At 33.1% G+C, this 22,115-nt stretch overlaps 4 protein-coding genes across 6 annotated transcripts in view; 2 read left to right on the top strand and 2 right to left on the bottom strand.

The window, feature by feature from the left end:
* The first annotated feature begins 330 nt into the window (after positions 1-330).
* LOC111506742 (uncharacterized) lies at positions 331-5,917 on the top strand. Of its 3 annotated transcripts, none has more exons than XM_074179740.1 (9): positions 331-713; positions 781-1,051; positions 1,110-1,530; positions 1,628-2,468; positions 3,639-4,109; positions 4,256-4,639; positions 4,689-4,904; positions 4,959-5,623; positions 5,706-5,917. In XM_074179740.1, exons 2-9 carry the CDS (start codon positions 927-929, stop codon positions 5,784-5,786), a joined length of 3,204 nt encoding a protein of 1,067 aa, XP_074035841.1. In that variant the 5' UTR covers positions 331-713; positions 781-926; the 3' UTR covers positions 5,787-5,917. The 3 variants fall into 3 exon arrangements, with proteins under 3 accessions (XP_074035841.1, XP_074035842.1, XP_023017707.2); XM_074179741.1 differs by having other exon boundaries at positions 461-725; positions 781-1,030; XM_023161939.2 differs by having other exon boundaries at positions 461-725.
* Positions 5,918-7,695: 1,778 nt separating this feature from the next.
* IscU (Iron-sulfur cluster assembly enzyme) lies at positions 7,696-8,444 on the top strand. Its single transcript, XM_023161935.2, has 2 exons — positions 7,696-7,848; positions 7,899-8,444. The coding sequence occupies exon 2, from the start codon at positions 7,904-7,906 to the stop codon at positions 8,354-8,356; it is 453 nt and encodes a 150-aa protein (XP_023017703.2). The 5' UTR covers positions 7,696-7,848; positions 7,899-7,903; the 3' UTR covers positions 8,357-8,444.
* On the bottom strand, positions 7,938-12,712 carry car (vacuolar protein sorting-associated protein 33A). The gene is made up of 9 exons (XM_023161934.2): positions 12,313-12,712; positions 12,033-12,240; positions 11,559-11,827; positions 11,330-11,502; positions 11,067-11,270; positions 10,770-10,946; positions 9,763-10,018; positions 9,447-9,556; positions 7,938-9,389 (listed from the first exon to the last, which is right to left on the bottom strand). Exons 1-9 carry the CDS (start codon positions 12,587-12,589, stop codon positions 9,276-9,278), a joined length of 1,788 nt encoding a protein of 595 aa, XP_023017702.2. The 5' UTR covers positions 12,590-12,712; the 3' UTR covers positions 7,938-9,275.
* A 3,355-nt stretch (positions 12,713-16,067) lies between these two features.
* LOC111506736 (uncharacterized) overlaps positions 16,068-22,115 on the bottom strand; it is a 465,508-nt gene continuing 459,460 nt past the window's right edge. Inside the window, exon 8 of the mRNA XM_074179732.1 lies at positions 16,068-17,601. Coding sequence (XP_074035833.1) covers positions 17,532-17,601 — 70 coding nt within the window. The 3' untranslated portion in view covers positions 16,068-17,531. The remainder of the gene's footprint in view (positions 17,602-22,115) is intronic.

The following is a 22,115-nucleotide window of genomic DNA, read 5'->3' as shown; positions in this document are numbered from 1 at the left end:
TCAAATACAGCAATTAAGTAAAGGTGATGCTTTCGAATGAATGGTATTGCAGATCTAAATACATCCACTCAAGTTGAAATTGAATTATTCAAACTTGCGATAGTAACATTCTGATGCAGTTGTTGGAGTGGTTTGTTTATTGATAATGGTCGGTCGTATCTTTGGCTACCAATTCATAAATACGATTATTATCATGTGTTTATTCACCAATACATAATGTCAGGTCAGCATCAGTGTTACCTCCGCCTTTCTTTTCACTCTTTCTAGATGTTGGTTTCCGGCCAGACTGGGATCTAGTATCACTTCCAGATATTTGACCTCCCCGGGATTCTTATTTACGAAGCTAGGGTTTGTTATATACGAACCTAGGGTTCGTATATTTCTGCGAACCCTAGATTAATCGACCAATGACACCGACAAACTGCTGGATTGTTTTTACAAACGAACGTATCGCCGAAACAAAATCACAGAATGAAAATTAAAAATCATAGAGTAACTTAATTTTTTGGTTCCGCTTATGTCATGATGTCCCATATTTACGATATTGTAGAAGACGCGAAAGTTGTTACAAAAATATAATACTTGAATTCAGATATGGCAGATTGGAGGATTAACGAAAAGTATCGCAAACCTAGACGTACTAAAGGAACTCCTCTTTACGTGACTAGAAACTATTTTGCTTTGGGTGGTCTGGCTTTTGGAGCCATTAGCTGGTATATTTTCGAGTTAGTTGTTTTGTAATGAGAACTGATTATTTATTCTAGAGGTTTTTTTTTACAGGCTCACGTCAGGCAGTAAGAAATTAAGGAAATTTGTCCAAGAAGGGAAACTGGATTATCCTGAAGGTCTTCAATTGAAAATTAATCATATAAAGGCCAGTCTTCAAGACTCTGCAGTCAGTATAATTTTGGCCAAAGCAAGGGACAATGAATTCAAAAAACATGAAGAAAAACCAAAAGAAGGATCATGGTTTAATAAAGTCCTTTATTCTAAACCCGATGTGTAATAATCAGGCTTCAAGTAGTTTTAGGTTTGTTCCTGATAGAAACATGTAATTTGTTTTTGTTCTGTATAAAGTATTGAATTAACTGATTTTTTATTGTTGACAGATCCCAAGTTCCAAATCGAAATAGTGATTCCGAATCTTTTGATTCTCCTTACAAAAACTCTTTGAGTGAAATTAAACAAATTACCTTGATTAATGATGGGGCTGATGATTTTAGAACTCCAAAGCCAATTAAAAAGGCGTTGAAGAGAGTCCCTAACAAGAAAGTGACAGTAAAGAAACGAAGTTCGAAGAAAACTAAAAAATTTACAAACTCCATAGAAAAGTATACCAAAAACAATTTTCAGAATTTAGATGTGAATCCAGAACATTTGCAAATGGCGTTAGCCTTATCAAAATCTACTTTTGCTGAGGAAAACCGGAAGAATTTAAGAAAAGTGAAGAGCAAGACTTTCCAGTATTTTTGTCACCAGAAAAAATTCCAAAGAGGGGAACTGTTTTGGAGCGATATGGATTTAGGCCAGGTAATAAACCTAAACTGCACCCTGAACTTCATGTGGATCACTCTGAAGTGAGGTAAAATTAAATATTCCATTCATTGAATAAATCTGTTACTTTCAGGAATCAAAGAGACGTAAATATTCCAAATTCAGATTCGTAACACCAACTCTACATATTCGTACTAAGGAAGAAAGGGAAGAGTTGATAACTGCAAAAATATCTTTGATTATTTCACAAGAAAGACGAACATTTCCAGAATATCCAAACTTCTCTCAGGATTCTCTAATAAGTGATATTTTACAGAAATATCACTGTCAGGAGAATCATATTCTGAATATTGGTATGATTGGTATAGATGAACTGAAAAACTTTTGTTATTATTGTTGCTCTTTGAAAGTGCCTCCCAGTAGGGCAGTTTATGGTTGTCTTTTGAAAAAGTGGGAAGATATCATTGGTAGAGAGAAATCCCCTGAGAGATACTTTGCAACTATCGAGTCTGAATCAAGTGATTCCAAGAATGATGATTGTCAAAATACCACATTCCATAATGATTCTGAAGCCTGCAATTTTGTTGACAGACAATTGAATTGTCCATCTCCAGATCTTTTTGATTCTGACGATGAGTCATCTTTGAAAACTTCTGACAGTATTGAGAGGTTCCCATCATCTTCTATAAATATGTCACCTTTTAGGAGCTCCGGCTCACTGTGTAGCAGTATCCAAACACTTCAAAAATGTTCAGGAGACATGTCGTTAATTTGTCTTAGCAATAATGGCATTGAACATTATGAGAGTTTCAACTCAGATTTTCATAATTTGTCAAAAGAAGTAGTCATTTCCAAGGAAACAGAAAAATGTGAGTCTCTCAGAACACCTGAAGAAAAATTAATTGATTCAACGCAGAGTTCCTCCTCAAGTGGCAGCTGCTCACTGGATAAGCATAATACTGAAGACGATAATGGTGAGATTGAGTTATTAAAAAAACAGATAACTTATTATTAGTCAGTGGGGTTTGAAATTCAAATTTTATCTGTCTACTTGTGTAGAAATCACAAATGTTGAAAATCAACTTGAGAAATAATTGCATATTGTATTAATTCAGTCTGGTTGTCCTTCTGTAAACAAATTCAGTTTTTTAAGGTATTATAAAAAAAGGGTAGCACTCAAATGATGTATCTAAAACAGGTAATTCGTTCAAATTCACGAACTGAATTAATTACCAAGTGTATAAGTTGTACTTGGTAAAATAAATGAAATGTTGGTAGTTATTCCGTTAATCAGCTGTTATCCCCATACATGTAACAACCCTCGAAAAGTTGTGACTTGTATGAACTGAAGATTAACGAGGTCTTACCATTCAAGGTGTGATTTATAGCATGGGTGAGTTTGGATTGAACCAACATTTACGAGATAGGTTGTTTCATGAATGTAGTTCACTAACCAACTGGCCATCATCTGATCTGATATTTTCAATGAATATAGGATGTGAACTGGTGATTTGAAAAAAAAGCTAAAATAATAATAATTTACTAACCAATTTATTACAGAAATGTATGTATTATGAGCCCATCTAAAAATATAGTCTATAATCTATATTTTATAATTAAATTTATAAATATGGTTATGACCGAAAGTTAAAACAGATAACTTGAGAGTACCATTGAAATAAGACAAAAAATAATATACTTGAAGTATTTTGCAAATATTCATTTAAAATTTCAGAACTCTCAATAGCAATAAAGATTATTTTCTTATGATGCTTACTTATTTGCCAAAACAATAATCGGTAAAATACATAAGGTGAATTTGTATATTCTCACAGCCCTACTGTATATGCCAAACATTTGAATTTACGAAAATAGTCAATAGTACCTCTTTTATCATTGACAGAGATGGCACATTAAAATGGCACTGAACAATACTCTTGAGGCACACCAGAAATCACTGAAATGTCTGCAGATATATCACCCTTGATCTCCACAGATTATCGTTGTTTGCTTGCTTATCTAGTTCCAAAGGAACCAAAGATTTTCAAGTCATAATAAAAAGTAAGGAAAATAAGAAGATATAATTTAAAGTTTTTTTGAAAAATTTGAAAGATTCAACTTGAGATTTAATTAAATTTCAAAAGTTTTAGATGAAGTACCCAAAATTAGTTCGAGTCAAGAGAAAATTTCCGAATATTCAGCTATAAGAGAAGACACGGAAGGCAATGAAATGGAATTTGATGATTTCTTTGATTTGACACAAAGGTTTCCGCCACAAAATAAATCAAACTTGGTTTATGAAGAAAATCAATCAGGCCATATAATCAAAGATACTTCTATTAATCAGTGTGATAATAAGGACCAACTAGAAGAGTTTCATACTAATAACAGGTCACCGTCTGTTGAGTTGCCTAGTCAAGCTGTAAATACTGATGAGGACAAATATATTGAAGCCGCCGAACTGAGTCTGGACAAAAGTTTTGATGTTAAAGGAAACTCTGAAGACTCCATAAAAAGACTTTCATTTAGATCTGATGAACATTCGGAGGATTGTAACAACACAAACAATTTAAATATAACAGATTATATTACTGAAATGTTGAATTCCCAACCAGGTACTTTTTCATTCATTTCTTTCATTTTGATAGTATTATTGAAAGAAAAAAGAATTCTATTTTGTTTTAAAAAACATCTCTGGAATACTAAATCTGAATTCTCATGTATTTGATTTGACAATGTACATAAGTTTTATTATTTTTAGATGAAGCTGCCCTGATTGAATATCATTCTGAAAATGAAGCTTCATTTTTGAAAAATACTGAAGACACAGTTGAGGGAAGAGTATATGTTGATGAGCCACCTCAAAATAGATCAGATTTCATGTGCGAAAATAAAGATTCCAACTCGACAATAGTAAATGGTTTTGTTGATCATTCTGAAATTGTGGACAACCAAAAAGAAAATGATGCTGATGTGAACCCAACTCCAGTTATGGATTACGAATCTTTCAAGCAGAGTAAAATAAATATAGACAGCCCCATAAAACGATATTCATTTATGTCGGATCGATACTCAAAGGGATATAACAATACAAACGATTTGAATGTTACAGACTTTATAACACAAATTTTGAATTCTCAGTCAGGTAATTTTGTACTCATATTTGTCATTTAATTTCATTGTATTTTCTCCAGATCAAGGTTTCAACGAGAACAACTCTGATAACTCCAGTCAAACTTCATGTTCGCAAGAAACTATCATTATCAGTGATGAGGAACTTAACTACTCCAGCATCCACTGTAGGAAACAGAAAAATGATGATTTTTATAACTTGAGTGTTTTCGATGAAGTAGGTCCTGATCAAAATGAAGATGTAATAGACAAAAAAGAAATTGATAACATCCATTTAGGTATATTTCAAACTACTGGTGAATCCCTATTTTATACATTTTTTTTTTTCATAGAACTCAGAAGTAAATATGGATCACAGTCATCACAACAAAGTTTAGAAGAGGTAGAGTTGAGTCAACATTCACAAAGTGACAAACCAGAGGGAAACCAAGTTAAAGAGCATGTTACACTGCATAAAATTGAGGTTCCTGAACCGGTTCCTTCCAAAACAAGTACCAGTACAGCACAGATAAATAATGGCATTAATGTGTCTACCCCCGATAATAATCTCTTTATAAAAACAACAGATGTCACCCCAATGATAAACTATGATCAGATGGACACACCAAGCATCAGGAGGGAGTTGGACAAATTTGGCTTCAAACCTTTGAAAAGACCGAGAGCCATTAAACTACTGAAGTATATTTATGAAACTACCCATCCCATGGTTTCTTCCTCTGAATTGTCTAGTCCTGAGGAAGAGGAAGATGGCAGAACTGTGAAACGTAGAAAATCGATTCACTTTGGAGAACACTTCCTAGATGGTGAGGAGTTGATTTTTGAGAGAAAAATATCTTCGAAAATCGTATCTTGCCGCATTCCTTTGCAAATTGTTTGGTACAATTTTCTCTCAGAAAATCCTCAACTTGAAGATAACATTCTTCTGTATGAGCCAATACAGCTGGAGGTTGTCCATTCGATGCTAAAGGAGCAGTCAGGTTGTAAATTTCATATAGAGGTAATTTTTTCTCTCTATTCGCTTTTTAATTATTTGAATTTTCATTAACTAATCGTGTCACCTAATTCTCTCTGCATTTTAGGATCTGATTACTTTCCTAGACAAGAAATGTATAACTTTCCGAACAACCCAGACTCAAAGTTCCAGAAACAAAAGAAATTAATTGAACTGAAGTGCCTTTATATAAGCTATTTGTTATAATGCTATCAATTATCGTAATTTTTTTATGTAATGTAATCTTTGTATATGTATATAGAATTGTTGATTCGAAAATAAATATAAGTAAAGATCTCATCAGTCATACCAAAATATTGATCTCTGGTAATAGCCTTTGCTGAAACTCATCAATTGTTTGCCAGGAGAAACTTCCTCCCAAATGTATTCAATATGAGATTTTCATTATAATACTTTACAAAATCGCAGTCTGTTTCACTTTGAAAGCTTCTTCAGACATGTCTAATATTAGTGTCAGTGGACTGAAAAATAGAACTTGAACCTCTGGCGAATAATGATTCAATACGAAGACTGATCCTATGTAACAGAATGCAACACTTCTCTTCACGCAATTCACCAACAAAGTTATTGGTATCAAATGATTATGTTGTATTCTAGTATTAGACACGTCTGTTCAATTTTTATTAGCCAAGTGGAAAATTATTAATAGAATCCTGTATAATGTTTAAACTATCTGATAGATGAGATAAAAAATGAAAATGACATTAAAAAAATAAATTATAAGAATGTGAATTGGAGAAAAATTTAAATTTTTGAATTTTTCATTCACTACATCAAGTTCTTTGACAATATCTCCGTAGATGATGTCATCAATGCCGCCATATTGAATTTGGAGAAAATATCTTGTACGCCGCCATTTTGAATAGAAATGGTTACCTACTTGTGAAAAATGGCCTGAAATATACAGGGTTGTTTAAAATTCTTGACTAGAGTTAATTTCCAATTTAACTGGAAGGGGGTCAATAGTTTCATCGTTAGAAATATCAGCTCCAATAAACAATACCTTTGTTTCGAATTTCAAATTTTTCACCACACAAACTGAATGGTACTGTGTACAATGATTTTATTATCAATCGGTATATGTATGTACATTGTTTATAGTAGGAAGAAGAATACAATATTACAACACACGATTTATTGAATTAACTCAAATAAGAAATGCTTTTGTGCTACACACATGAGTTCTCAACATTTACAGCTTATCCCAATAGTGAAAGTAGTATACACTCAGTGTATCTTTTACACTAATAAAGAATATAAATACACTGAATGTGCCCTAGTTTCACCAATTGCTATTAAATGCATGGACTAATATTTTTGTAAATTCGCTCATGTTCTTTTTCACTCCTGGAAATTTACTTCACAATGTTACCGACTCGCTCATAGAGAATGATTATGCATGCATTGAAAAGCACCAAATAAGGTGGTGCTGTCCACTTCACTCACAAAATCTGCATAATTACATAAAAGACAGCTTTCGAGGTTGATGAATAAGATGAAGGGGCGAAACTAAGTGGCTTCATCCGTTACCAGACTCAAAGCCTTTGGATGTGAAGGCAAAAACAGAACTGTTTCGCACCCTACCTCATGCATTTGCAGAAGACCTGCAAGGATGTTCAAAGTGCTCTAAAATGTACGACAATGGTTTAAAGGTAACTTGTATAATGTTTGGAGATTGGCAGACATTTCTAGCGTTTAGCAGAATATAAGTTAAATGTTTGCATTTTTTGGAAAAAGTATTGTTGGCATTTCAAAGCATGTCCTCTGAACAACTAGGCCAATTTTCAATACCAAAGCAGCAATTGATAGGAAATCGAGAGTTCCTCTTAATGAGGGTATAACTTGACTCCCATTCTCATTTTAAAAAATTCGGAGGGGTGATACCCTCGATTGCTTTTGCACATTGTTTTTTGTCAAAACTCTCCCTCTTTACAAACTTTACATGTTTTTGAATTTTTGCGAAAAGTTATTTCCTAATAGTTCTACTCCAAGATATGTTTTTGATGGCCAACATCGTATATTTGCATTGTTGCGTTTAATTTTTTTTGTACTATTAGTACGCCAATGGACGGTCACATTCCTAAAGTAAGGTTAGGTTAGACAGTTATAAAAAAAAGGAGAAGAGTTCGAATTTCGCAATCGATAAATTTCAGTTCTTTCGGATTTTTGACATTTGATCTATGTTGTATATAGCTGTTGCGAAATAATCGGTAATTATCATATTTTATCTCGCTGCACTACTTTAAATATGTTATTTCAGTTATCATGGCACTCAATAATACTGCCAAGCTTTTGAGAGTTTTTAACAAACCAGCAAACTTTTCCTGTGCAACCTACCACAAAAATGTTATTGAGCACTATGAAAATCCCAGAAATGTCGGTTCCCTGGATAAAAACGATAAGAACGTCGGCACAGGTCTAGTGGGAGCTCCGGCTTGTGGAGATGTAATGAAACTTCAGATCAAAGTTGACGGTGACGGTAAGATCATTGACGCTAAATTCAAAACTTTCGGATGTGGCTCAGCCATAGCTAGCAGCTCCTTCACAACCGAATGGGTGAAAGGTAAAACTGTCGATCAAGCCCTCAAACTCAAGAACACGGAAATAGCCAAAGAACTTTCATTGCCGCCAGTGAAGCTCCACTGTTCAATGTTAGCGGAAGATGCTATCAAAGCCGCTTTGTCCGATTACAAAATAAAACAGAAAAAAGAAAACTGAAGAGTTTTTTGGTAAGATGTGAATAAAAATGTGATATGACCTTGATTACGTAGTTGGCTTAATAAAATAAAATTCTAATTCGTAGTTATAGTAGTGGGTTTTATTATTTTAGATATATAAGATGCATTTTCATGGGCAATATAAAGATCCCTAATGAAGAACTGGGAACATGTTTTTTTTTCAGAATCTGCCTAGATTTGTTTTTCTACTTTTACCTGCCTTTCTTCAAGGGTACTATCTGAAATATACATTGTCAAAAGTGATGTCGTCATCCCGTTATAACTTCATTCTATGGCTATTGATGAAAGAACAATTATGTCTCAAGCGAAATATTGTAGAAAGGAGACATGTAATGTTTGTAAACGGTACCACTAATACATTTATGGATGTAGCCGTTACTATGTGGTAGGAAATGATAAATCATAATGAAGAAAAGATAATTGAAACTTTCTATGTTTTTTACCACTTTTATTTGTAACTAACATTATGCAGTTTCATCGTATAAGGACAATTTCAAACTTATACATTAATGCAAACTGCAGTAACGTTAGTTATAAATAAAAGTGGTAAAAAACAGAAAGTTTCAATCCCCTTTTCTTCGATACCACTAATCACACTGTGATTTATCTACTCTCTGGAGTATAACACAACGTTTTCATGGTGGATATACCGTCTCCAAAATCGGTTTTTTCATGTTTTGTCTTTGAAAAAGATTTCTCAGCTTCATCCATCCTTCTACTGCGGGATCCGTTCCCCCTAATAACCATCTTAAGGAGTAAAAGTTGTACAAATTTCGGTGTTTTATAAGTTTATTTTGTTTAAACTTATACATATATCACAGCAAAATAATTAAATATGGATTATAAAGGCTCTAAAATAAAATGGAATACATTGTAAAACATAAAATTTTTTCAATATTTTAGTTTTCAATAATAGAATTCAGGAAAGTATTTCCATTAATCAATTTCGTTGTAGCAATAACAAATTCAACAGTTGATTCTTCTTGCTGGGACAAAAATCTTAGAGCAGAAATCTGAAAATAGAAATAATTATGCCGATATGAACCTTGTTAACATTTTATAATCTTCACCTCTGCGAAAGTACACCCTCCAATAAAAAATACCAAAACAGTCGTGGGAGATTCAGAAGTGTTAGAGATTGAATTGGCGTTTACCAAAGGCGATTCATCCAAAGTGGGCCCTAAAAAAAGTTTGTGAATTATTGTTATTCACTCTTCGCCTTATTAGTATGGGAAATCTGACAGTAAATGATCAACCATTTTATTCTAATATTGGGAAGTGAAATATATATTAATTTGAGCCTTTTGGAGCAGATTGGGATTACTCCTACAATTATTTTTGTTCCTGTAAAAAAATCATGCTCATTAGATTCTCATCAGGTTTTACCTGGCAGTAATCCTAGTACGTCCTGAAGTTGCTTCAAGCCCCCATTTTTTGAAACTTGCTCACATAGTCTAATACTTAATGGGGCGTAGATACTATGAACGTAGCTGATATCAGTAGGATTAACTTCTGATGTATCCTCTACAGTAAGGCGAAGAGCTTTCCTAAGAACGGTATATTGCCTTGTACTGGACTGTATCTTCAGCAGACCAACTTTCTCGAGCTTGGTGATGGCCAAGAGCGTTTCTAAACCGTATACCTACATGAAACAAAACAGTAAATATTTCACTGGGGAAAGAAATGTAGAAATTCACATGAAAAAATTATAATATTAGTAATATATTGAGTTGCTAGGAATCGCACTTCAGGAGGTAAGACTTCGAAAGAAAGGCATATTTTTTAAAAAGTTCTAATGCCCACACTACTATTTGGGTCAACTATCAGTTAAAGACTGTATTTGCTCAGTCAAAAAGAGACATATATATATATATATATATATATATATATATATGAAAAACTGCAAATGAAGATTCAGATGTGATGGTTTTGATTCAATTTCGATAACCAAAATTCAATACGCATTAAAAAAAATTGCCTAAGTGTCTTCAATATATTAATTTCACACGAGAGATTCCTATTCTACCTTTCATCTAGATTGTAAAATTGAATGGAACCCTTCAAAAAACTTGAATATTTTCCATACCAATTTTTGATAACTGATTGACAGTTTCCGTGTACAATTTCAATCATGAAAATAATTTCAAATGATTTGGAAGTTCATAAGGAATGGAATATCTGTTGGGAGTTATCCTCCTTTTTGAAAGCATAAATCACTTTTCGGGTTTTCAGTTCAGTTAAAAAACCTTTGATGAAAATAACAAGAATCATCATTAGAAGTTGAGATGATACGAATGACAGATAACGCATACAACCATTGATTCAATTCTCATTGGGGGATTATAGCAGATATTTATATTGTTTCCAAAAACCAATATCTTTTTGCGACCTACCTGAACTAAATCTCTTTTGTATCCTTCCAGAATTTTGGGTTTGAGACCCGAACTAGCGATACACTGTAAACACATTAACCTTAAGACTTTCACCAAAGGTTGTTTTTGTGCTATCATCTCTTCTATATAAGGACTAGGCTTGTCCACCTCGATGCAGTTCAGAAATTCTTGTTCAGTCTAAAACAATATAATTTAAGTAATGTTTATAGTCTACATTATATAAATTTTATTGAACAGAATGACCTCGAATTATTAAAAATTATATATTTTCAACGGAGTTATATTTATTGTGAGTACCTGAAGAGTATCTAAAAACTCATAGCTATCAGTGAATTCTTTTATACATTCCGCTATAGCTGTGTGAGTGGATAGTTGCTTCTTTTTAGCTAAAATTTGTGGTAGTCTCTGTACATAGAGCTTCATTTCTTGAACTGATTTTTCTTGTGTATTTTCTAGCTGAGCACTTATGGCCTTTGCTTGTTTGGAAAGATAGGCACCAACCTGCGTACAAATGAACAATTTTAAAAATGATATCAAGATTATTGTTGTTTGTAACATACACCATTGAAATTTTTGTCTCTGATATCTGTATAAAGCTTATCAGCTGAGTTTAGAATAATTTTTCTCTTATCTTCAGATAGGGATTCTGTATTTTTTTCTTCAGTACTCAAGAAATTATCGATTGGAAAGTTTGCTGTGGAGTTATTTATTCCAAATATTTCATCAATCAGCCCTGGAAGTTCCAAAAAGAGAAGGAACATTGTTACATTTAAATAAACATCAACAAACCTTCATAAGTCAGCTGTGTGGCTAAAGGAGTCAGTAAGTCCACTGATCTATCAATGAGTACTAACTGATCAATGCTGGATTGTTGATTTGATTTTGGATCGTCATTACTACTTTTCTCTCTCTGTAACCTCACAACAAGGTCCCAAATTTGTTTGGCAGCTGCTCCTTTTCCCCAAACTTTTGGAATTGGGCCGTATAAATTCTGCAGATAAATTATAGCTTGGGCTGTTTGATATAAATAAGTGGGATCATTCTCTATGGTATACTCCCTGAAAATATTGAAGTTAAATGTTTATATATATATATATATATATATATATATATATATATATATATATATATATATATAATGTTTTTTACATTCAAGATTGAAATCATCCAAGAAAATTATACGAAATACTTCCGCTGGGCCCAGTTCTATATTGAAACGGATTTTTGAGATAAGTGGAATTTTAATACGAGTTGAGTACTTACCTGTATACTTCAGGTATTTCCATTGACATCACATCAGAATCAAACGGAAAAAGTTGGCACTTAAATTCGTCTATCAGCATAACACTGCCAAATACTCCTTTATGCTTAAGTCGTTCCATACAAAGTAAACTCTTTTTTGGTACAAAAAACAAATGGAACTGCTTTTTGAGTCCGGATTTTGTCTTACTATCAGAATGTACATTTTGAGCTATAATCAACAATTTATTAATACAATATTACTTCAGTGCTGAAGGGATGTATATAATAATTGAATATTCACCTATGTAATCCATGAGATGTAATTTTGGACGGGAAATGAAAATAATATGATCAACTTCAGTTTCTGGTAGAGGAACAGGGCGTAAGGGATACATTTTGGTTACCATATGTTCTCTTAGAATAGTATATTGAGCTACTAGGCCTACAGGACCAGCTAAACTGTTATCCCATACCAAAGCTTTTTTCCCTGGACATTTTTCCAACAAGTTGATTAAGTCATTTCGGGCAGAAATTTGTATTAGGGAAACATCTACTTTCCCTCCTTGCAAATGTGACATTCTACAACTTTCTTGTCGGAGCTATGATGAATTTTCAAAAAATAATGAAATTTAGTATAAAAGTATAAAATGATTTCAAATAGAATGAAAAGGTAAACACACCAACCTTTAAATTATGACATATGTCAATCATCAATCATTTGATCTTTGACAGATTCGTAGAGTGTCTGTCAGCGAAAGTTGTAACTTGGCTCTCTGGTTATGATAAAGTTCAAGTGATGGAATTGGCCATAACCTTAATCAGGTTATGTCGGTGGAATTGGCCGATGAAAGGACATGACTTGAGAAACTGAACGTGACTGGTACACTTGTCATTTTACACCAGAAATTGTGCATTTTATGAAATATGCAGTGAGGATTTTTTTGGTACTAATTTTTATTTTCCGAAGAATCTATTACAGTTTATGTATTTAGCAATCTTACATTTATAGTTGTCAAATTGTGTGAACTTTCACTTCGGAGATAACGGTGACAGATTTATTTTGCTGGTTTGTTGGTTATGGTCTGTATGGTTCTATGCATGGTGTTTCGTCTACCATTGTGGTCGTCGTTGTCAAAAACATGCCATGGTTATCCAAGAAGAAGTTACTTCAGAATTGTTTTCAGTCCTCGAATTTATTCTATTGGTGGCGGGCGCGGCTTCGATCCTATTGATTGAAATAAATGACCTGATACAAGACCAATTATTGATCATAATTATATCTTCCTTTCAGTTGAAATAACTTTTGAGTTCTATCGGAGACCTCTATTAGTGTTATTCCTCCATAATTTCTTCAACATTTCTATTGATCATTTCAACAAGTTATTGGATTGCAGTCGTTCATATTAGTTGAAACGGTTCAAAATGATGTTTCCAGAAATTTAATTACATAATTTCAGGTTATGATTTCCTTTTCTACTTCCTGACTTTAATTTCTTTCACTGATGATCAATAGAATTAGGGAGGATTCAATTATCTCAGTTTGTGATAGGAATGGTTCAAAAATACTTGTCACTTTTTCTTAATATTTTTATTTTTTCCCTGAAACTCGAGTATAGAGGTCTAGAATCCATGCAGCCCATACTTTTGTCGATTGATTTCACACATTTACTTCCGTTATCTTTGACGGTTGACAAGAAATGCTAAATATAACTTCTCACATAATTGAAATAATTCGGGACGATGATCGTTGGATAGAGACTGGTTGCAGTTGAGATAGGGAGAACTATCAAAGAGAATCAGGGTTCTTACGAAGTTATGGTTCTACTTCACAGCTGCCCTGAAGCGAGAAGAGTCTATATCCGCTATAAATAACGGTCTTGCACAAAGAAGAATATATTGAAGAAGAGATGGAGAAAAAATGGAGTACAATATTGTGTAAAACAAGATTCTTGTACTTCCTGGACAAAAATTTTATTATAGTTATCACTACAATAAAAATAGCACTGGTCATAATAGCGCCAAATCTGGAAGCTTGGACCAAAATTAAGAAGAAGAAGAAGAAGGAGTTACGGTTACGATTCATGATTCAGGTCAAGTTATACATAACCTAGCTTCTATGTTATGGTTATTTATCTGAAATTTTCCAAATAGTTCATTAATATGCCGAAACGTACCTGCCCTTTCGACGAAGTGGAACCTTATGTAAAAAAGCAAGTTGTTGATGAAAGTAAACCAAGAGGTATTCGATCTATTGCATCTGAGAAAGCTCTGCAACTTCTGTATAAGGGCGCTTCAAAACAGTTTCAATCACTCAAGGAAGAAAAACAAGTAGTTACAGACTCATACTATAAGTGTTTCCAATGTTCTGCACCATTATCAGTAAGGAGTAGATGTTTCTATTGTGATACTTTCATATGTACAGGGTGCACCAACATTTGTTTGAAATGCGACGAGGATTTTTGTAAGAACTGTTCATTCCCAAATTATTTCGAAAGTTCCAGTGTTTGTTATTCTTGTTTCTAAAAAAATTCTGTAGTTATATTTCAAGTGGATTATTTTTCTTGGTTATTTATTGTAATATTTACAAAGTTTATGGGCTACTTTGGTGCAAACAGGTGTGTTTTTATTATGATTGATCCATTGACTAGGTAATACATTTTTTTTATATAAAAGGAAACTGGATTTAATTTATTTTTATTTCTTTCATATGAGTTCGAAGTATGTATCATTGAGAGATTTGGTAGATTATAGCTTAGTTTAGTTACTTAAATTATTCCTTATCACTGGGATAACATTGATTACCAAAAATAATAAATACACTCAAGTTATTGATTACTGAAAAAATCGAATATGTCAGTCAGTCGATCAAATACTTTATTGTCATGAAGAATGTTTAACATCTTATAGATAAAGTAAATAAAGTAGATATTACAATGTATCATCCACGGTGTCCTCATATAAATATAAGTTACAGAAGTTTTACATTGGTGAATAATTAAAATAGGTACAAAACAAAACATAACATAAACACAATAACTAACAAATGAAATAGGTATACTTGGTCATAATGTGACATAAAAACTTTGAAATTGCTATACATTTATACTCCATTATGAGTTATAGAACACTCTACTAGAGAGAACATATTTATTTATCTGAATGTGTCCTGATGATGTAAACCATTTTGATGATAAAAATGGCAATTACGGTATGGACTTTGAGGGATATAAATTAAGGTTTACACGAATCACGGGGCTTTGCATTGGACAAATATTGGACTGCATGCTATTGAATTACCAATGTACTCTGCAATAGGGTGTTAGTGCACGTTCTCTAGAGTGTGCCATACCTCAAATGTGATTTTAAGAGTGGATAGTAAAGTGTTTTGGCTATTCCAATTTGAATGCTGGCCCTCCTCAATTTGGATAGATATTATCCCTATTCGTTTCATGATTCTTTATACTCTTTCATTAATTTAAATTCATGTTTCTGTTCATTCATTTTATCTCAGTATTAGTTTACATATTTTTTATCACAAACTTCGTTTTATTGATACCATGTGTTCTTTTTTTTTTATTGTATAATGTTTTGAAATAGTTCAGAGAGCTAAATAAAGTTATTCAGTCCAATTCAACCTATTTTTTTCATATTTCCGTTCATTGAATCAATAATAACCTTTTAATCATCAAATATTGTCTTGATCACAATAAATATTTTGAAAACAATAATAGAAAAAAATCTTTGTGATTTTTTTTCTACTGCTTATTGTTTTTAATACCACTAGAAAATAACATTCATTAAGAAAAAAATGATAGTTTTGTTCAAACTTTATTTATAATTCACAATATACATATTAGTTACAATACATTCATTTTATAGTAGAGCAGTTTTTATACTTGATATTATTAAAATGACATTTAAATTGTGGGATTTGCTCAAACAGAGTTAATTCTGTTTTTTGAAAAATTCAACAATTCGTAATAAACTATGTGCCACAGATGGCGTATTTGTAAGGTTGTATGTCATCTCACACATGCTCTTTCTTTAAGGACAGTCGAGCCCAGAAATGCATTTGTAGTTCAGCCCAGAACTACTGATGAGACCTACGGCGGGTTCAAATAACGCTGTCTGGTCTTGGATAACAAATGCCTTGTGTTTGGACTCTGTATATTTCAACTACGATAACTGTGTTTGAGCATAGCAAGCATACTTAAATAATCCGCTCACAGTTCGAAACCAGAAACAATATTATGATTGGAGAAAGGTATAGAAAATAATGAGGGCATTTCTGTTTTCTGGAAAATTGATTGTGAATACCATTATTTGGCACAAAAAGATATTTTCAACCTATTCCTCCTTATTAAAAATTATTTATTTAAATTCTCAGATTGTTGAATTGTAAATGTAAAGTGATTTTAAACAGATAAAATGGTATTTTTCAAATATATACATCATCAAAGATTTGTATAAAAACCTTAGCATTTTAATATTTTTCTGCTTCATTCCTGTGAGCTATTTGTTATTTGACTTTCACGATTAAAACTGTTATGTTAAAATTACACATAGTTACAATATTAAAGTTTAAAATTTAAATAGATTAATTCATTTAAAGTTACAGTGACCATACAAACCATGAAAAGAAAACATATAATTGATGAAAGCCACTGGATTACAATATAACTAGTAACTATTCATAATAAAATTTTTCTAATATATTTTGATACTACAATTTTCATACAGGGTGTTCGCAAAAATTATTGCGCGAGAAAGTAGTCCAAAAATTTAGAAATTTTAAGAAACTTCACATCTCTATCATGAAAAGAGAAACTGTCGTACATGACATTCTTTTGGTTATCGTGATGCAACACCCTGTATATACTTATAACAAATGTAATTTCCATCTAAAATGTCTTATTTCTAATCTAAATAGATTCCAACAAAAGCTCTGAACGAAGTTTTTCTACTAAGTTAAATTATGATATATACCGTCATAGGATGATACAAAAATGCTAGAACATTTTTGGACCGCCCTTGTCACAGAATGGTTTCAATGGAAAAACGATTAAAATATATTTCGTTGTGATAAAAATGAGTGTAACTATCCAAAACTTCCGAATGAAAAAACGATTATAACAAACTTTTACTAATATTTATCAAATATTTCTTTGGTCCGTGCGTAATTGTTTAATAATTGATAAAGTAGTGAGATTTTCATAAGTGTACAAGGCGATTTAAATTATAGTACCCTGGAGTAAATTTCAATATCAATGGGCCCGTCATACTATTTTCAAATCACCCTGTACTGTAAATTCATTAATGTGCTCTATTATATAGCTCTCATCGATTTAAACAGTTTTCTTCAATCGTTATGATACTGGCTTATTAGAAAAGAAAAGGTAAAAAGATTTGCCTAAAAGTATAATTGAATTTACTCTTAAACGATGACATTTAAGGTGAATAAACAATGCCAAATCCCTATATTTGAGCTGATGAAATTATGTTGTTCTACAGATTGGCATCTTAGATCAAATTCAGATTAACTGCACTCATATAATCTTCTCTTAGGAGCGGTACCAACGTTGGCGTCCGTCTGAAAAAAAAAATAAGTTTCCTGAAATGTAGTACACAACAATTATATGAATAGCAAACTTATTATTTGTAATTTTTATATTGGAAAAGTTGATTTTGAATTTAAAATTGGTATACTACGGCCATATAACAGAAGCTGAATACCATCATCTATGCAGTGCATTTTTTTAATGTCTCCCCCCCTTTTATTTGTTGAACAGGTCAGCTAAAAAATTTGATATTTGGGATAATAAAATTAATGCATGAATACTTCATTTTGAAGTGAAATTGACAGATGAAACTTTCAAGATGGCAACTGGGCGCCATCTGGAAAAAAAAATGGAAAGGGGAGTCTTGTGACACATCATTTTGAAGCTCCTGACGAATACTTCACAACCCTAGAATATGAAATCAATATCTTCACCTACTTCAAAATGGAGGAACATTTAATAATTTCCTAAAGACAAACACATTAATATCGATATTTCTAGAAATATTCCTTTTTATCTGCTATATGGCAATTCCAACAACCCGATGAGGTATGTTAAGTTATTTTTTGTGAAATCGACAAAACATGTCAGTACGACAATGAACATCAATGTTCAGTTAGAATATTCTCATATAGTTTTCGGTTTTACTAGTAGAATGGTACCACGTCAACAATCTCTAAAATGGTCAATTCTCGTCCATTGGAAGAAAAAATTAAAGCGTTTTTTATTTATGGTGCGACGCGTAACTTTCACGAGACCGAAAGGATTTTCAATGAACGTTTTCCGAATCGTCCTATCTGTAGAAAATATTTGAGAGAACTTGTAACCAAATTCACAACTACCGGTAGTGTATATAACAAAAAACCCCCAGGTAATCCGTCCATTCCGGAAGAACAGCAAGTGCAAATAATTGGTGAGGTGGTAGTAAATCCTGAACAGTCTACTTATTCTGTCGCGAATGTTTGTGAGGTGTCTCTTTCTACTATGTGGAGACTTTGGAAGAGGAATAGGTATCATCTATACAAAATTAAAATGGTACACAATTTAACTGAAGATCACCCTGATCGAAGAACAGATTTCTGCGAAATTATAACGGAAACCATTGCAAGGCATCCTACCTATCTCCACAATATTTGTTTTAGTGACGAATGTACATTTTTTCAACCAAATGGCAATGTCCACATACAAAATTGCCGTTATTGGAATGATACCAACCCTCACGTTTTCCGGGAAACGAATATCCAGAAAAAAAATAACGTTTGGACAGGAATATTGGGAAACCATATTGTAGGACCTCTATTTATTGATCAAAATTTAACAGGGGAACTGTATTTGAACATGCTGGAAACTACTGTTGACCCTCTCATCACTGAAATCGTCGCAGCGAATCCTAATGAATTCGATATGGATATTGTATTCCAACAAGATGGAGCATCACCACATTACTCCAGACAAGTAAGAAACTATTTGGTCCTACAGAATGGCCAGCCCGCTCGCCAGATTTGACACCTTTGGACTTTTTTTAATGGGGCTATTTGAAGCAAAAGGTGTACCAAACTGAACCTGCTTCAATATTGGATATACGGCAGAGAATAATGAATATTTGTAGAGATATTGACGTTACTGTATTCGAAAATGTTCGGCGTGAAATGTTGGAGGCTGTTCATATGTCAAGACGTTCAAGGCAACCATTTCGAGCATCTTCTGAACTGACCTCAAGCTTATTGCCTCATATTATGTAGTTAAATGTCAAAGTATTCAGTCAGGTACTAAAAGTTCCGCCATTATTGATATTATATTCTAGGGTTGTGAAGCATTTGTCAGGATCTTCAAAAAGATGGCGCCCAGTCGCCATCTTGAAAGTTTTATCTGTCAATTTCACTTCAAAATAAAGTATTCATGCATCATCCCAAATTTCAATTTTTTTAGTTGACCCGTTCAAAAAATAAAAGGGGGGGGCATTGAAGAAAAGCACTGTATATCCAATAGATATAGTTTGGGAGTATTTTAATCGGTATGTGTGAATGAAGGCTCATTAGACACATCTCCAGAAGTCAGAGAAAAGTAGAATTTTTTCTCGAAGTATTTTTCCCAGAATGAAATCTCAAAGTTGCTTTTTCAAAAACTGCAGGCCAACTCTTACATGAAAAAAACATTAGAAATTTTGAGTGGTTAAACTTTGTGTTCTGTGTGTTTGTACAAGTGAGTAATTACAGTAATATTCGTCTAATATAGCCCCACATGAAAATAAACTTGGTAACTAATTCTAAAATGCCCTGACCTAAGGAGCTTGAAAATAAATCTTCAACCTTCTTTGAATAGGGGCCACATTTTGTAAATGGCAAAATTTGCTCGTACCTCACACCTTCTCAAAACATTACTTACAAATATTGATCCCCAATTACATTTTATGATATTGATGAATAAGGAAGAAAAACGTCTAAAATAACACCGGAGTACGGTATCCTATTCGTTATCACTTTTACAGCCTTAGCCACCCAGCTACATTTATCTTAATGTAGCTGAAAAAAGATGAAGGGAAATTTTTCATTTATTTTTATGTGATAGCTCTCAGTATTTATTATTACGAGTTATGAACCCGAGTTCGCTGACCGAGCATCACTCAGGGATAGAGTTACATCCGCTGTTCCAGACGCGACTACATGCTAAGTCGACAAAACCGAACTTATAAATTATTGATAATTTAATAATCATGCATTCTTGTTACTTTGCCAGAACTGTAACGTTGTATTTGTTCAAATTAAAGCCTTTTTAAAAAAGTATTTTCGTATATCGCATACGTAACTTACATTAAATCTGTTAAAATCCGTTTTTCCCATCGTCCGGCTTTGCGGCTTTGACCACCGGTTGACACAGCGGTTGATTGAGTGAATGAAATAAATCACCCACGCCAACTCACCAGGGTACTGTCGAGAGGCTACATTATTATATTGCGTACCTAATATTGAATTTATTTTAGTGTGGTATGTCAATCAAGAAATCATTCATATACTTTATTTAATAAATTTCCTTACTCACTTGGATTCGAAGTAAGGTATCTATATATAATATGTAAGAGATCTTTTCTTGCCATATCTCATACTTTCACATATTTTATCTTTTGTACGTATTCAGAATCTCATTTCCTAGCATTTTCGTATACATATACCCAGTTTGAATCAATTCCCGCCATGAGCAACCGGCTTGTAAAACATTTCCTGACTGACAGGTAGATGCATATATACTCGTATATATGTTAACATTCAATTTTTCTAGCTTGAGATTCCCGGTTTCCCACAAACTCTTCCGTTTCGTAATATCTTTTCCATCTCTATTTCCATTTTCATACATAACAAATGCTATATATGATAAATGGTAGGAAAATAAATAATGCATCCTACATCCTACCGTTCCGAAGGGAAATTTGTTTTCTGGAAATCTATATCGAAACTTCTGCTATCACTTCAATAAGTTATATTTCATAAATGAAAGTGTGTGGAAAACTTCAATCAAGAGGGTTTCACGGATAAAAGAGTTAACGAAGAAAAAAGAACAAATGAAGAGTACGTAAACTGAAGGAGCCGGAGATATAAGAAGGAAAGTTTCACCGAATTGAATAACTTTTACCATGTTTACTTTTGATCTCAACGTTTCAAATCCTCAGTTATAATCAGTGACGGATTGAAACCTTCTATTAAAGGGTCATGCGATTGTCACCTGTTCTACAATATTGTACACATGGTACAATTAATTGTCGATCTGAGGTACTAGTGGCCAATGCCACGACCAGGAGGCAACATTGTCCCTTCTCTCCAAATTGCTTCTTTTTCGGATAACCCGTAATCATCTGGCAGGATCATTACCATTGAAGGTAGCCAGTCTTTTGACCACTGAACGCGACCAATGATTCCTTCCTTGCCGTTATCTGGGTATTCTATCCTCTTGGTCACTACGGCTGGTATACCTAATCACAAAAAGTCTTTTTGTTTGAAATATGTGTTCTCTGCTTCACTTCCTAGCTGCTTCTGTATTTGGTTGCTGGTAATCAGTAGGCGTTTTTTCTACGATACATTATTTGGAGGCCCTTTGAAATGTGAAGGACCTCTCGTTTGCAGTACTCCTCCAAGTCACGGCGGTAGTTCCTGTTTTGTATGTGTCTCTCGGTTTCTATCAATGTCCAGCACATCAAGGCTCTTGGGACAACCAACTATAGTCCACTTCGCATCATTTGAGCTCAACCCCTTGCTATGCCAATGTCACCGATCAAACAGTTTGATCTTTCTCTTGAAGATGATCACTTGGTGATCGAAACAGGCATCGAGGTGTTAAAATAACGATTTGGTGTTGGAAAAAAACTCCGATAACATTCATTACCACACCAAAGGTTCCATACAGTGCATCACAAGTATATTACATTTCATTTATATTTTTTGGATGAATTGTTTCATTTCCCCGATAAAATCTAATGCTGAAACCAAAATTAATAACCAAGGCCATAGAAACGTGAATATTGGATAACATCTCGTGACTTACTTTCACTCAATCA

This window comes from Leptinotarsa decemlineata, unplaced genomic scaffold (assembly GCF_025532065.1).
Source record: "Leptinotarsa decemlineata unplaced genomic scaffold, Ldec_3_MD MMD2_tig00026282_RagTag_RagTag, whole genome shotgun sequence".
Taxonomy (NCBI): domain Eukaryota; kingdom Metazoa; phylum Arthropoda; class Insecta; order Coleoptera; family Chrysomelidae; genus Leptinotarsa; species Leptinotarsa decemlineata.
The sequence above is the reverse complement of the archived record's forward strand: the minus strand, read 5'-3'. Positions and strand labels throughout refer to the sequence as shown.

What these genes read in the sequence shown, in the direction of transcription:
- car (XM_023161934.2), bottom strand. Translation starts at nt 12,589, where the DNA reads ATGTCACATTTGCAAGGAGGGAAAGTAGATGTTTCCCTAATACAAATT. An exon ending in ACATCTCATGGATTACATAG is followed by an intron (nt 12,241 to 12,312) that starts GTGAATATTCAA and finishes TGTTGATTATAG; the next exon opens with CTCAAAATGTACATTCTGAT. An exon ending in CACACAGCTGACTTATGAAG is followed by an intron (nt 11,503 to 11,558) that starts GTTTGTTGATGT and finishes TGGAACTTCCAG; the next exon opens with GGCTGATTGATGAAATATTT.
- LOC111506742 (XM_074179740.1), top strand. Translation starts at nt 927, where the DNA reads ATGAATTCAAAAAACATGAAGAAAAACCAAAAGAAGGATCATGGTTTA. An exon ending in AATTTTGAATTCTCAGTCAG is followed by an intron (nt 4,640 to 4,688) that starts GTAATTTTGTAC and finishes TATTTTCTCCAG; the next exon opens with ATCAAGGTTTCAACGAGAAC. An exon ending in GTTGTAAATTTCATATAGAG is followed by an intron (nt 5,624 to 5,705) that starts GTAATTTTTTCT and finishes TCTGCATTTTAG; the next exon opens with GATCTGATTACTTTCCTAGA.
- IscU (XM_023161935.2), top strand. Translation starts at nt 7,904, where the DNA reads ATGGCACTCAATAATACTGCCAAGCTTTTGAGAGTTTTTAACAAACCA.